At 39.9% G+C, this 15,556-nt stretch overlaps 3 protein-coding genes across 3 annotated transcripts; 2 read left to right on the top strand and 1 right to left on the bottom strand.

Annotated features, from left to right (window-relative positions):
- Positions 1–9,099: 9,099 nt before the first annotated feature.
- On the top strand, positions 9,100–10,417 carry B0T23DRAFT_405583 (cytidine deaminase-like protein; the record flags this gene model as incomplete). The annotated part of the gene is made up of 2 exons (XM_062839016.1): positions 9,100–9,293; positions 9,364–10,417. 2 exons carry the CDS (start codon positions 9,100–9,102, stop codon positions 10,415–10,417), a joined length of 1,248 nt encoding a protein of 415 aa, XP_062691970.1.
- Positions 10,418–11,453: 1,036 nt separating this feature from the next.
- B0T23DRAFT_405584 (uncharacterized protein) lies at positions 11,454–12,457 on the bottom strand (the record flags this gene model as incomplete). Its single annotated transcript, XM_062839017.1, has 6 exons — positions 11,454–11,508; positions 11,661–11,771; positions 11,843–11,984; positions 12,040–12,231; positions 12,280–12,333; positions 12,436–12,457. The coding sequence occupies 6 exons, from the start codon at positions 12,455–12,457 to the stop codon at positions 11,454–11,456; spliced, it is 576 nt and encodes a 191-aa protein (XP_062691971.1).
- On the top strand, positions 12,241–14,672 carry B0T23DRAFT_170079 (Sodium/hydrogen exchanger family-domain-containing protein). Its single transcript, XM_062832893.1, has 2 exons — positions 12,241–12,650; positions 12,722–14,672. Exons 1-2 carry the CDS (start codon positions 12,533–12,535, stop codon positions 14,563–14,565), a joined length of 1,962 nt encoding a protein of 653 aa, XP_062691972.1. The 5' UTR covers positions 12,241–12,532; the 3' UTR covers positions 14,566–14,672.
- The last annotated feature ends 884 nt before the right edge of the window (positions 14,673–15,556 follow it).

A 15,556-nucleotide genomic window follows, 5' to 3' on the forward strand; every position in this document is an offset into this window, starting at 1 on the left:
AATCTACTATCGAAGTTCAATTTTATTAGGGCATCAACCTTATTAATACTAAAATTTATAATAATCTTAATTAGCTTTCTACCCTATAATACAACGTTAAAGTTTCGTACAAATACCAATTCCCTATTAAATACCACTTTAACCTCCTTACAACTAATTATAATATTAAATTAAAGTAGGTCCTAAATATACACATTTTAGGCAAGGAATTATAGGCCTTATACTAAAATAGGGCTAAAGCCTTTTAACCGGTCCTCCGCACTAAAAATTATAATAATCGCCTCTTCTAGTTATTCTATAATTAATATTAAATATTTATTAATTAACATTTAAATTCAACCGGCGAACCGCTTACTATACACTAGGTATATTTAATATACCTCTATAAGTAGAATCCCTAAAAATAGGAAGACTACTTGCCTATTAAGCAATTAGAGAAAAATATTTATACCTCTCAATAAAAAAAGGACTTACAATTCTCTTACAATAATATTTATAATACTAGTAGTAATAATACCTTTATTAGAAATAAACCGCTAAAATCCGGGGTAGAACACTTACTATTTATAGCCCCATTCGAATTAAATAGTATAGAAATCTTCTACGACCCGTTTAAAGATATTAGTATTAAAGATATAGGATTCGGATTTGCCCACCTCGTAAATATTAGTAATTTCGAACCTTTTAAAATTAAAAGGTTTATTAATAGTAACCGGCAATTGCGTATTATCCCAAAGTATTATAGTAAAAACCTTTATATTAATAATATTATTTAATAATAGTATTATAGAATAAAATATTATTAATTAGCGGGGGACTTTCTTAATTTACCACTATACAGCGGTATCTATATTTCTTAGAAATTACACCTTATTAGTAATAATACATTCGAAGCGGACGTTTTTATATATAAATATACGTATTTCGTACTACTTACCAATATAGATAGTAGATTTGGAACTCTTCTAAATCAACCCTAAATTACTATTATAAATTAGTATAGGAAGATAAAATAACGTTCGTTCAAATCCTATAGGGGGATAACTACCCTTATAGGATTTAAAATAAATTTTAAATTTATTCTTTATATTTATTTAGGTCATTTACTTTACTACTATCTAATTTATTTAAACCCTCATTATCCAATTCATTATTATTAGAATCGTATTCGTCATCATTACCCACAACCACAACCTTACCCTTACCCTTAAATTTAGCCTTAACCTTACCTTTACTCTTAATATTCGGTTTTTAAATAATACAATCTTTAACCCTTAACCTATTTAGGAAGTCGCTAGTACTATATAATAATTTATAAGTAGTAATCCAACAGCGGAAATAAATAAACGTAACCGCTAGAATAATTATTCTAATAGTATTAGATATATTATAGTTCTAGATATATTTAGCTATTAAATTATTAAAATATTCTTAAATTAATGTCCGTTAATACTTCGAATTTACTATAGATATTTAATTACGGGTGCTAAACTATATATAAATATTTAAAATATTGCCGAATATTTTAATTACTTTAATAAATATTTAAAAAATTAATATAACTAATATAAGAATTAGGGTTGGGTATACCTATATAATTTTACCCTTAGCCTCTATATACCGAAATTCTATAATATATAATATTACTGCGTTTAAGTAAGTTATGGTCTTGCTAGTTCCGACCTTATTAGTTAATATTGTATATTTGAATAGGCTTTTTTCTAAACGCCGAATTATATACGTATTTAAAGAGATAAATTAGTAGTAAACAATCTAAATCCTATAGGGGAAGAGGCGGAATGGGCTAACCCTTTTTATAGGATTTAGAGAAAGAATCTACAATTTATTAATTAATTAGTAAGGTAGAAGGAATCTCCCTTACTAGACTATAGAAGGGTTATTCGTATTGTTAATTAAAGATTAATTTACCTATCCCTCCTTCTTAAAATACTAATACAAAATATTAAATTTATAATATTTAATATTTTTATAATTTCAAGGAGGGGTAGTAATAGTATTTATATTAATAGGTCCAATCCTACTCTATAATTCTATAGTATAATAGAAAGCTATATAGTTTTAAAGTACTTTTTTAAAAAGATACTTCCTTTAGATAATATTCGCTATATCGTAGCGAGCCCGGAGACTCTTCTCGGCCAATTTTTCGGCTTTACCCTTTTAGGAGTTTGTTAGAGGATTGTTTAAAGGAGCCGTCTCAGTACGCTCCCGGGCTTATATATACTTATTTATTATTGTCTCAACGAGCTCCGTATTAAATTACTCGTATATAATAAAATTTTCAATATATTAAACAGTCCCGAAAATCTTGCTTTATATAGATATATTCTTAAGAGGCGCTAAAATCTTCGGAATTTCGAACCGTCCGATTTTCGTATTATAAAGGAGGGCAATAGTGGCTACTAGCGAGCTGCCGTCTATTTTAAGGATATTCTACCCCTTAAAGTTTTTATTAAATTTAATAATCTCGGTATTAAGGTCCTTAGTAACGTTTTTCTTTTTATATAATTGTTAGAAGGTAGACGAATAAAATTAAAAGTAGGTTAAATTAATTATACGCTATTTTAAAGTAGGGGTAAATTGTAAGAGTTTAGCGATAGTAATGTTTAATTATTTACTAAAACCGTTACTATTAATAATAAAAATATTATTAATATTATATAGGATCTCCTTTATAATTTCGTAAATATTTTTATTATATTTTGCGCCTAACTACTATTAATTTCAGCGTTATCTTTCGCTAAGCCCGCTATATCTTATATATTAAATATAAAAAGCAGGGCCGGCTTAGCGTTATTGGAATTATTAATATTACTAATAGTAAATTTATAATTCTATTTATAATATTCGTAAAATTAAGCAAAGTATACTATAGCCTTAAATTAATTATCGGCCGAATACCCTAGCCAAATATCCCTAACCAACGGGTCTATAACCTTCGTAAACCGTAGTATACTACCGCCTTTAATATTCAATTAAAATATATAAAGGTATATAAATTAAATAACAAGGGTAATTACTTTAAAGTATATTATATTATACTTTTATACTAATTTGTCCGTTTTCCTAATAAGATTACTATAGTAAATAGCTATAGCGTAAGAAGGAATATTCTTTACCTCTACGAAGGTTTAGAGGATATATTTATATATTTTATTATCCGTTATATAGAGAATAATATTTCTCTATAATCTTTATAAATTAATTATAAAATTACCCTATAAATCCTTTCCAAACTCCCAAGATATTTTTAAATATTTTAATAGGCCGAAAATTAAAGAAATTATAATACGGTTAATGAATATTTAAAATAAGTTTAAATCCTATAGAGGGCGATATAATTCTATTCGAATCCCCCTATAGGATTTAAACGAGGGCTATACTTATAATCGCAATCTAAATATTAAATTAAAGCCTTAATATTTACATACTCTAAAATACCGGTTATATTAGGGTTAGAGGGAAGAATATTATAATTAATCCACTAAGCAATCGTCTACTTTAATAATACTATACCTTCACCTTTTTTCTCTACCCACCTCTTCTAATATACGTTACTTATAAATAGTATCTCGATTTTAATTTATTTAAAAACGTTATCGCCCTCAACCTATTATATTATATTAAGCCCCTCTACTAGTTCTTACACCTTTCGGATATTATATACCCCTATATAGGGGGGATAATAATATTTAAATAAAATATTATTAATCTATTCTTCTCTAAGGGTTTTTAATTTTATATTACCCTTTTTATTATCTATAATCTTATACTATTCTAGTAGTAAATAGTACAATTGTTATAGGGTATTTATATTACGTCCGTCAAAATAAGTATTATCCACTTTAAAATTCGGGTTACGCACCAGCTTTATAACGCCAATCTTTTCCGATACTATCTAAATAAATTAAAAGAATATCTTTTACTAACCAATAAAGGGGCGGGAGATATATTTTACTTTAATTATAACTAAATTTAAATCTAATAGGGGGATAATAAATTACTTCCAATCGAAATTAAACCCAACTTCAATAAAAATAACCCGGCGAACCGGATCTAAATCCAATAGGGGGGAGTTATAATAAATTATAAAATTAAATATAAATCCTATAAAAGTATAAGAATAATTTATAAAACTAAATTTAAATTTAATAAGGGTAAAAAAAAATATGATTAATTTATAAAAGGAAGGAAGGATAAATTCGTTTTAAAAAAATAGGGGTTTTTATACCCTAAGAATATATATTTCTAAATTTAAAGTAGGTCTTAAAATTCTTATCTAAATTTAGAATAAGTCTTAAAATTCTTATTTAATTATATTATCCCTTATTTACCCCTATAGGATTTAAACGAAAGTATAATAGACTTCGCTCAAATATTCGTTGGGACTCTAAAACGCCTAGTACTTATAATTACCTCTTCCTTTTTTATAATATAATATTAGTTTTCGCCCTTTTAGCAGGTAGGCCTATACTTACGTACATACCTACGGGAGGAGCCGCATATAGGGTTAGACCTATAATATTCGAACTACTACCCGTACCTCTAGTTATTTTTAAACGCTATACTTTTTTTAATTTAACTAATCTCCTCTTTCCCACACTCATTTAATTACGAATAATTTATTCTAAATTAATAATAAACACCTCTAATATAATAAATATAATATATATATACTCTATAATTAATATATCGCTATAATCCCCTAACCACTTTTATACTTCGAATTTTAAAATAACAGTAAGGAGATCTTACAATATATAAATAGGTGTTTATCCGCTAAATTTATACGTAAGTACGTATATAAAATTTAAAAATATAAAAATTTCCTTAAATAAATTAAAGAGTTTAAAGATACTGGGATAGAGAGTTTTAGCTATAGTAGTTATAAAGCGGTCTAATTAAATTAAAATAAAACTAGCCTTAAATAATTTTATTAAGTAATTAAAAATAGTTCTAAACTTCTTTTTCGGAACGGGTAGTAGGAAACCTAGGGGGGGGTAGCACTTATTATAGCATTGCGAAAGATAGACTGCAATAAGAGTAGTATTAAAACGTTAAATATTAAAATCCATTATATAGTTACACGACTCCCCTAATATAAAGGTCGGGTACGGCCTAAGCTCTTATAGTAGCTTCTTAATATATAGCCTAAAATATAGTATATTAATAAAATTATATATCTCTTTATACTTCTTTATAATTTTAATATATACCGCTTTTTCTATACTATTCTAAATACAAAGCTATCGACGGCTATCGCCTATACTTAGGTCCTATAGGACCTGTTCAATAATTATAATATCTTCGTCTTCTAATAATTCTTTATTAAATAAACCTTCTTCGTCCGAAGTATTATTTCCATCCGAAGTAGAAGTATCCCTATTTATTAAATTGGGTAATTAAATTAACTTTTTAATTAAAGTAAAACTTAAAGTAATATATTATAATATAATATTAATAAACAGAGGAGGCAGTATATATTGAACTTTAAATACTAGAATAGTAGGATAATAGTATAACCCATTACCACTAAAATATATATTAATCTCCTCCGTAGCGGGTTTGTATAATTAACTAAAATAATTAAATTAATAATAAGGGATAAAATAAATCCCTATACCGTACGTAATAGGATCCGTACAAACGGCGCGTCCGAAGTATTAAACTAAGTCCGCAATATCATCTAACTTTACTACGCTATATTATATTATACGCCGTACATCTAAAATATTTATACCTATACCGAACGAAATAGTAGCGAATATTATCTAGTATATAGAATTAGGCTGCTTAAAATCCTTATATATAGATTTCTAATCTATAAAACGGGTATTAACATCGTACCTACGGATTACCTTTATAATATAAAAGGATTTACAACTGGAGGTTATAAAATACTATAAGAGATACGATTAAATAGAGAAAAGTAATAGTTTACTATTAATATAAATAATAATTTTCAAAATATAATAGATCTTAAACTGGGGGTCGCTAAACGTTATTATATTAAGGACGAATTTAAACTGCTAGTAGTCTTTAAATATATTTAATAGAATTAATTAGAATATTATTATAATATTAGATTAATTAATAGAAGTATAGATAATAAAAAATTTACTTAAACTATAACCCTCTAGCTAGAAACCGCCGTATTTATATATATATAATTGTACTTTATGTGTGAGGGTAGCCGTATACCCGAATTAAGGAATATTGGATAGGATAATAATCCTAATAGTATAAATATCTATAAATTGTATCCGAAAGGTGCGTTATTAAAATATAATATATAATTCGTTTATAGTAATAAATATAATATACTAATTAAATAAAGCCGTGCGTAATAACTTTATAAACTTTATGTATATAACTTATTTTAAACTAAGGAGGATATATATATAATTTCCAAACTCTAAATTTAATTAGAAGTAAGGGTATTAGTATATAATTAGCGTACATCCACTTAAATCCAATAGGGGGAGTTTTTAAAAAAATTCCCCCTATTAAATTTAAATTAAGAGTAAATAAATTCTTACCTTTATAGTTAATTAATCGATTAAAATAAGTCGGGTACTAGGAAATTTAATAATAATATCCCGCTACTCTTCGCTAAATTAATTAAATAATATAATTTAAATAGTAATTTAATCGATTAAGATAATAGATACTATTTAGAAAATAATACTCTTGCTATATCCTATATAAATAATCAAAATTGTATTGCCACATCGGTAGATAATATAATAAATAAATTCAATTTAACTAAATCTTGTACAATATTAATCCGAACCCATAAACAACCCCTAATTTAATAAATAAGTAATAACTATATTAATAAAATAGTATTATATACCTTTATTATTAGTAGATACTATATAACACAATCCTTAAGCAATTTAATTTTAAAAAATTAATTTAAGAGGTAAAAATATATTAAGTTACTAAAAGCTAGTAATACAATAAAACAGCTCCATTATTTCGTCGGTATTAGATTTATAACCTTCTATTATATATACGAAGTTTCGCGTATATACGATGTAAAGTTATAGAAAAATAGTATACGATCCTTCAGAATATAATTCTATATATAATGAAAGCTACCCCTATAGTATTAGTAAATAATAAAGGTATTATAGAAATGCAATTTGAAGTTTAGAGAAATTAATATACTATTCGTCCTATCTTTAAATAATTTATTTAATTGAAATTATAATTTTTGTAGTAGTATAATCATTGAGTGTTAGTGTTGAAATAGGATATTTCTTACATACATTGAACACTTTCGTCCAAACTGTGTATAGACGTAATCTTAATATTACACCATTTGGCCCTGTGGGTCTAAAACGACTGTGCTACGGGGTGGCGGGGAAGTGGATGGGGGCTGACTAAGGTTGAACGTCTGTTATGAGAGACTAAAACAAGTATTGTTTTAATATGTCGACAAAAGTGCAAGCTATTATCGGTAAAGGCTCTCGAATTTCTCTCTTTACGGGACAACCATCTCAATCCCGCTAGGAAAGTCGCACGGGTTCAATCGCCGACTTTTAATTTGTCTACACGCCAACACCTTAAGACTGGGCCTCTTTGTAGTGTAGGATATTCACCATGTGCATTACAACCTCGTATACTATAAATGGAGCTCTTTCTACTCCTGCAGACGTTTCTAACGTCTTCACACTCTGTTACATACCTACCTAGAGGTAGGTACAGTCGAACCCCCTGAAACTGCATCTACTAGATACTGTATATATGCCAGTTAGAGCATAAGAATCAGCGGTCTGAATTAATTCTCAGCTACAACTATATAACTGCATACTGCATATAAATCTCGGACAATTTTTGGTGCGTATGCACTTACAGACTTGGTCTTGAGCGGGAAAATCTATAGTATAGGGTCGGATTTTAGTGTCTCGGCCACTAGTTGACTGCCTATTTGGGCCTAGCTTCAATCTAGAAACTACATAAATGCTACTTAGTGTATAGAAATCCCAGGTCTGAATTATATGCAGTTTCAGGGGGTTCGACTGTAGGTAATTCCAAAAATGCTTTGAAGAAAAAGCATGGACCCACCTATATAGCGGCTCTACTTCTCACCTACAAGGCTTAATCCTGCTGACGGGATTGGTTGCTGGGCTACATGTGAAAGCGGGACCCCGCAGCATACACTATACCTACAGTACCTCTAGGTATACTACATCCAATTTTAGAAGATAGCGGGGCGGGCAGGCAAAGGTCAGTTCATGGACCTCAAAACTTCGATTTTGACCAAGGAATGACATGGAACAACGAACAAAAAGCCCCTTTCGTTGCCTGCCGAAAAAGCAATCGCTTTCTGCCGTTGAGGTTGTACCCTCTGGCGGGAAGCCTGGTCCCGGTCTGTGCCAGTGCAGGTGGAATGCGGACGAAAATCGATCAAATGTTTGCGGCCTCCCGTGACGCGGGGTGGCCCTGACCCTGACATTCAAATGTTCGGAGATACAGTCTCTGTGGTGGGCTGTCCGCTATCCGCTCAGGTGGGGCATATTTTTCATTTTTTGTCTAGATGAGCCCGGTCCCGACACAGACGGCGACACGACCCAAGGACCTACCCAGCCACGGGCAACGCGCGCGCAAACGGGCAATAAGCGACGGCAAGCTGGAAGCGCATCTCTGTGCTTTCACTCTTTGCGTCATTGCACTGGGCGGTTTGCTTTCCTCAGCTGCTTGGTTGACGACGGGAAAACATTGTCTGTTCTTTCCCGGCTCTGGACCCTCCTTTCGTCTTGCTGGACAGGTACTAGCCACTCTCACCACTATGGTTCCCTCCCTTCTTCCTCAATCGGTCCAGTCTCGCTCATTCACCCTCGACCAAGTTCTCCTCAAGCCTCTACCTTGCCAGTTTTGCTCGGCCCTCTCTTCAGCCTGATCCCGAGAACCTGCTGCCATCATACCTCTACGCTCCGGCTCCGAACGATCTCTACACCTTCAGTACGACGGTTTACCGACTTCGAGTTTCGCACGCACTCCATTCCCTTTTCAGCCGACATCATCCAAATATCAGAGTTCGCCGGTCAAAGAGCTCTACACACTCTTGCAAAGATGCCTCACGAGGACAAGTCCATGGGGGCAGTCCTTGCTGCGCAGGATCCCATTGTCCAAAGCCTCGTACGCGAAGAAGTCGACCATGGAGTCCTTATTCCCCTCAAGACAACTCTCGAACTAAGAGATGACCACGTTACGGGCCGGGTACTGATCACCCGAACTCCCGTCAAGTCGGCGAACCCTACTATCAGGTACGTCCCCTGCTGCAGTCCCCCAAGCCTCTTACCTCTCCGTGTCACACAAGCTGACGTTTATTGCAAGCCTCTTGCGCGATATGCTACCTGAGGAAATCGTTAAGGGCGTTCCACACCTACGCAGATGCGCCAAGCCAGGCGACCTACCCGCCCATCTCAAGACCCAATTCATGAACGAGACGCCCCAGAGCCGACAAATTCACACGGGCAAGTCGAACTGGATCTACATCATTCTCGGTCCCGAGTCCCAGCTGTCGCGCGACGAGCTAGTCCAGGCCCTCAAGACGATCGAGGGACTGGAAGAAGACATCTTCATCCGCAGTGTCCCTGTTCCCATGGTCGCTCCCACCTCGCAGATTCAGGCCGCCATGTGGTCCCAGCACTTCTGGCCCACTCTTTACCGCAAGAATAACCCTCTTGGACCGCACCCCGCCATGGTATCCCGAAGCACAGAAGAGATTACAGACGATGCTGCGATATGGATGACATTGGCCCACCAGGTGGCCGAGCAGACTCAGGCCGCTGGTCACGGAGAACCCATGGGGGCTTGTATCGTCCAGCGTGAGGAAGGCCACAAAGTCACCCTTGTCGCCCTTGCTGCTGACGCTCGCTGGCGCTGCCAGGGAAAGACGGGATGTACTGGGAATCCTATGGCGCATTCAGTCCTTCGTGCCATCAGTATGGTTGCCCAGAAGCTAGTGCGTGCGGAGAACAAGAGGACCGACACGTTCCAAACCCCAATTCTCGAGTTTGAGGCCTTCCAAGACAAGCCTCTTCTTGACGACGAGCAAAAGGTCTTTGAGATTGACCATCCGTCTCCTGATGGGTACCTCTGCCACGGGCTCGAGATGTACCTTACGCATGAGCCTTGCGTAATGTGCTCCATGGCCATCCTTCACTCACGCATGGGCAAAGTTGTCTTTCGTCATCGTATGCCGCTGACGGGCGGGCTCTGCGCTGAGAACCGTGGCAGCGATCACCCATCGCTTAATGGCGCGGATGGTGGTCGTGGCCTTGGGCTGTTTTGGCGCCGAGAACTCAACTGGAGCTTGGTAGCCTGGGAATGGGAGTCTAATGGCTGCTTAAAGCCGCTGCCGGTCAACCAGATGATCCACGCCTGATGGTGTTGTGAGGAATGGAGGTGAAGTAGGTGGTACGCATTACAAGAAATTGTTATAATCTCACGGGGCACGCTTTGGTATGCACTTTTTGGGGGAGAGAGGGTTGCGGAAACAGATGGCAGAGGAATTAGGTAGTCCTCTCTGGCCTCTCTGTCGGTTTTTGATGTTATTGAACAAGCATTTTTGAGCAAACAAAAGGGTCGGAAACAGGGAACAGAGGGTTACGGCGTTTGGCAAAGGTTTTACCCCCCCCCCCCCCCCCCCCCCCCATTGTCCTTTTAAGTTGAGCATCAGTTGCATGGTAGCGAGAGCCCGCAAGCAGGCGTTACGAAAGAACAAAATTACTGGACTGGCCGTTCTGGTCTAATGAGGTAGAGATATTTGCTGCTGGAATACTGCATGGATGGGTTTGAACAAATGGAAGAGCTGGCTCGGCGTCGTTGCTTACAATGAGAAACTAAATTCCCTTTAACGGAGCAAATTTGTATTGCGTTTTGTGTGAGATAGGTTATGGCATATCGGTGGCTCCCCTTCCTAGCGGTTGACGTCTTAGAGCATGCGGCAGATATCAAATCCCCAGCTTTTGTCAACACTTTTGCCACAGCAGCCAAGTCGCACTGGTATCTGTGGGGACCCTATCTTTACCTCTAAGTATTGAACAGAATTGCACCGTTAAAGGGATATTCTTTCATAGCATGCTGAGCTGGTGCAATTCCCGCACCGCCTTTGGATGTTTTGTTTACTGAGAATAAACATGGATATGACTGGTGTGCGTTTGTAACAGGATGACAATTATTATATCCAATATCTCCACATTGCCCTGGTTCTGACTCGAATTGCATGTCTGGTGCATGTCAATATTGCGAAGGCGCCGAAGCGTCAACTGAGTCGAGGAACCAGCGTGCCGGTAACCGCCAAACTTTTTCCAAGTTTGAAGATATAGGGACTTCGAGTTGTGACCTCATTGTCTCTTTTCGGCCTTCCCGCCGACTGCGACTGACGGCCGAATCAGATATAAGACGAACTAAATTGAAGGTTACGCTAAAGGTATGTGACTGTTGTTCAATGGGACAAAAGTAGGGCCCGTCCCGCTCCGGGCTACTCGCCAGGTCGTCAGCACCGACCGTCTGACAGTAGTAGTGGTTATTGGGATAGGTATTGACTTGTCTACGGACTATTAACTTGAACGGCGGGAGCGACTTTCATCTGGCTTACTTGTATTCCATCCCTCCCAACTGATTACCTAGTCTGAACCACAAAAGCCATATGGCGTTTTAATACGAGAATCCAATACGAATCAATATTCTTCCCACTAGTCAGAGGTTGGGTTTGAAAATCCCAAACGAGTGTGTGACTTTTGTTTAATAGGACAAAAGTAGGGTCCGTCCACTCGGGCCCGCTCCGGGCCCTGCACTACGTCGGTACGTAGCGACTCGATGCCGCTGCAGTAGCGAACTAGCCTCATGGATCCCTGTTATTTGCGTTGCTTCCTCAACTTCGTCCATTCCTCCGTTTCTTCCCTCAGCATAGAAAGGACCACAGCTGACAGTTAGAGGCAATTCGCTGTCTGCAAAGAGATCCCAATAAAATACAACTCGTTACTTCAACCGATCAATCTTTACATCTCTCTTTGCCGAGCACATCTTCTTCAGTAGTCTTGTCCATCTGTGTCACCGGGACCTCACCGCCGACGACACCGCCAACCTCGTACTGCGAAGAAGCCGAGAACACTTCCATTTGAAGTAGCTGGATAGTCGGCTTCGCGGAGTGAGACTTCTGTCCACAAACTGGCAAGCAAGGCTCGTTCCCATGATCTGCCTAGTCGAAACTGCTTTCCTCACCCAAAGTGTCTTCTGCTTGACGGCTCAATAACATATGCTTCCCACTGCCGTGCAAATATTCAGCCCGGTTGACGCCTAGACTAGAGTCTAGACGTACAAATACTATCTACACATTGTTGTAGAACTTACTCGACAAGAATATCTGGTCCACAAGGGTCCCCCTCTAGATATCAAGACAAGCTTTGCGATTCGCAGTCATCGTCTTGGCTCGAACTTGGCTTTTGTGAGACAAGAGTCTTGGAACTCTTAGCAGTCTTGGAGGACCGATTTCAAAATGCCAGCCTTAGCCATCACCAACTTCAACATCGTGTTGAGCGTCCTAGGAGGATGGATCTCGCTCTTCGGGCTGGTCTCATACCTCTGCAAGGAAAGCTACTACATGTCCGAAGCCTGTAAGTACATCCACAGACTTGGACGTCCATATGCCCGACCACTTGTACTGACCTTCATTCTCGAATTGTAGTCATCTCCTTATTGGTAGGCGTTGCTTTCTCCCCTCGCGCCGCCAACTTCGTACGTCCTCTTGCCTACGCCGACTATGACCCCCTCACATTGCAGGCGATTACCCTCGCTTTCTCCCGTCTTGTCCTAGGCGTACAGCTTGTCCTTGCCGGCGTTCAACTTCCTAGCAGATACCTACATCAACAATGGCGCCCGCTCTCCATGCTACTTGGCCCTATCATGTTCATGATGTGGATCGCGACCAGCCTGCTCGTCTGGGCTCTCGTGCCCAGCTTTGGCCCTAACGGCATCGGCTTCTTGAAGGCACTGGTTGTCGGCTCGTGCGTGACGCCCACGGATCCGGTTCTCTCCAACGTCATCGTCAAGGGCCGATTCGCCGATCACAATGTTCCTAAGGAGCTGCAGCGGATCATCGTGGCCGAGTCGGGCGCCAACGACGGACTCGGCTACCCCTTCCTCTTCTTTGCGCTGTATCTGATCAAGTACGTGGGACACGACTACCCCAGCGACGGCGCGGGCTCTGGCAGGGCCATGGCGCTGTGGTTCTACGAGACGTGGGTGTACACCATCATCCTGTCCATCGTCTACGGCGCCGTGGTTGGCTGGATTGCTAAGGAGCTGCTCCATTGGGCCGAGGAGCGCAAGTTTGTCGACCGTGAGAGCTTCCTCGTCTTTGCCATCTCACTGGCTCTTTTCATCACGGGCACGTGCGGCATGATCGGCAGCGACGACGTGCTCGCGTGCTTCATTGCGGGTAACGTGTTCACCTGGGACGACTGGTTCCGGCTGGAGACTCTTGATGACTCGCTGCAGCCGACCATCGACATGTTGCTCAACGTCACCATCTTTATGTGGTACGGCGCCGTGTGCCCCTGGGAGATGTTTCTGCGCAACGGCGTGGGCATGCAGATCTACCGGCTCATCGTGCTCGGGATCCTGGTCCTCCTGCTGAGGCGCTTGCCGTGGGTGTTTATCGCGCACAAGATCCCTTGGGGCCGCAAGATGATCCCGCAGATCGAGGGCGCCAAGCAGGCCATCTTTGTGGGCTTTTTCGGGCCCGTGGGCGTCTCGGCCATCTTTTACCTGTACATCACGCTCGAGTTCCTGAGAGGCATGGACGGCCCCGACGGTAAGCCGCGCGAGGACGTCAAGGACCTGGCGGAGACGGTCACGGTGGTGGTTTGGTTCATTGCCATCTGTAGCATCGTTGTTCACGGCCTTAGTATTCCGGTAGGAAAACTCGGGTTCCATCTCCCTCGCACTCTTTCCAAAGGCCTCAAGAGCGGTGCGGCGTCGCCCTCGCGCTCGGTTCTCCCGGACTCCAGGCGTTCTAGCGGCGGACCTCTGCCATCGTTTAACATTGGCGGCAGGGTCAGCTCCTTCTTCATCGGCAGGACACCGGGCTGGGCAAGGCCTGCTGAGAGGCAATCCCATGACGAGCACAATGCAGAGAGACATGGTGAAATCGAGTACAGTCAGCAAGGGATTCCGTTGACGCGTCCTGTCTACAGAATTGATGGAACCATTATTCGCAATCCTCCTGCCTCTGATACAGATGCTGTTGAATCAGAGCCGAAAGATGTTGTGGCTGTGGGTGACGTTGAAGGGCCATCTCAATCTCAGTCTCGGCTTGATACTACTCCTACCAACTCGAGCAATACGACTCTGGATGGCGGGAGACGGGGAAGAGGGGTTTTGGCCACACCTGCGGCTCGCGAGGCAACGGGTTCCAAGTCTCACAGTCGAGCGCCGGGGCGGTCTATTCGGTTCCCTGATGATAACGGCCAGGGTGTTGGCAGCGCGCCAACGCTTGTTGGTGAGAACACGGCCGGTGTCAAACAGTAGTATGCTGGGTTAGTCGGATCTCGGCGTTGATGTGTGCCGGAAGACCCCGGTGTTCACCAAGTGAAGAGAAGACTATTTGTTGAGGGAGGGGTTGAAGAGGAGAATGGGTGGAGGCAGATCCCGTACCAGGTTCAACGAGAAGCTTTGGGATCTAGAGAAGATTGTAGTTTTGTTTGGGAGAGGTGAAGAGGAAGCAGATAGGACGGAGGGTATCCTAGGTGGAGAGAATCTGGAAGATCAGCGAAGTTGAACGAGGGGCAATATCGTGTAGATACATAGAAAAGAGGTCCAAGTCTAGTAGACAAACGTAGAAACAAATGTAGACTAGTTGCCAGACTATCCTTCTGACGTTACCAACTCCTCTTTTTCGAATGTTTTGCTTTCCTACCCACCGCACCATGTACTGTGTACTCTCTCTCCCAACAACCCACCTCGGTTCGGCCCCCGCGGCCGTCTTTGCACACCCCGCGGCCCCCGTCAACCGATCGGCATCCGCATAGCATTCCGCAGAGCACCCGACCCGCTCCACTTACCGGGCCGGTTCCGATGGCCGGGCCATCTTCGCTCAATTCTTGCCTCGTAGACGGTCCGGGTTGTATTTTACGTACAGTACATAGCCGAACATGCGGCTAGTCCTAGTGGCCAGTGTCGTGTGGTGTCATTTTGCTTAGTGTAGTTAGCGTCCGGTGCTGCGGAGGAAACTACAGTACACTACTGTAGCGGGCATTAGGTTGGGGGGTTGTTGCCGGTCCCTACCTCTAGATTTTTCCCCTCTTTGGAGTCCGGAGCCGGGAAGTCACGATGGTGTTGCATCCTGATTTTTGTTTGCAATTTCTCGGAAGCAGTGAGAGATATCGCGCCTTTCTGACTTTCTGGAACAGTTGTTCGTTGGTTCTCGATGCGAGAAGATCCAAGATAGCGAATGCAAGATTATCGACGGTAGGCAGAAATGGGTATAATGGCATCGTGTTTACTGTATGTCATATATCGA

This window comes from Neurospora hispaniola (genome assembly GCF_033458365.1).
Source record: "Neurospora hispaniola strain FGSC 10403 chromosome Unknown B0T23scaffold_5, whole genome shotgun sequence".
Lineage (NCBI taxonomy): Eukaryota > Fungi > Ascomycota > Sordariomycetes > Sordariales > Sordariaceae > Neurospora > Neurospora hispaniola.

Coding starts and splice junctions, on each gene's coding strand:
- B0T23DRAFT_170079 (XM_062832893.1), top strand. CDS start 12,533: ATGCCAGCCTTAGCCATCACCAACTTCAACATCGTGTTGAGCGTCCTA. Junction 12,651..12,721: donor CTACTACATGTCCGAAGCCT/GTAAGTACATCC, acceptor CTCGAATTGTAG/TCATCTCCTTATTGGTAGGC.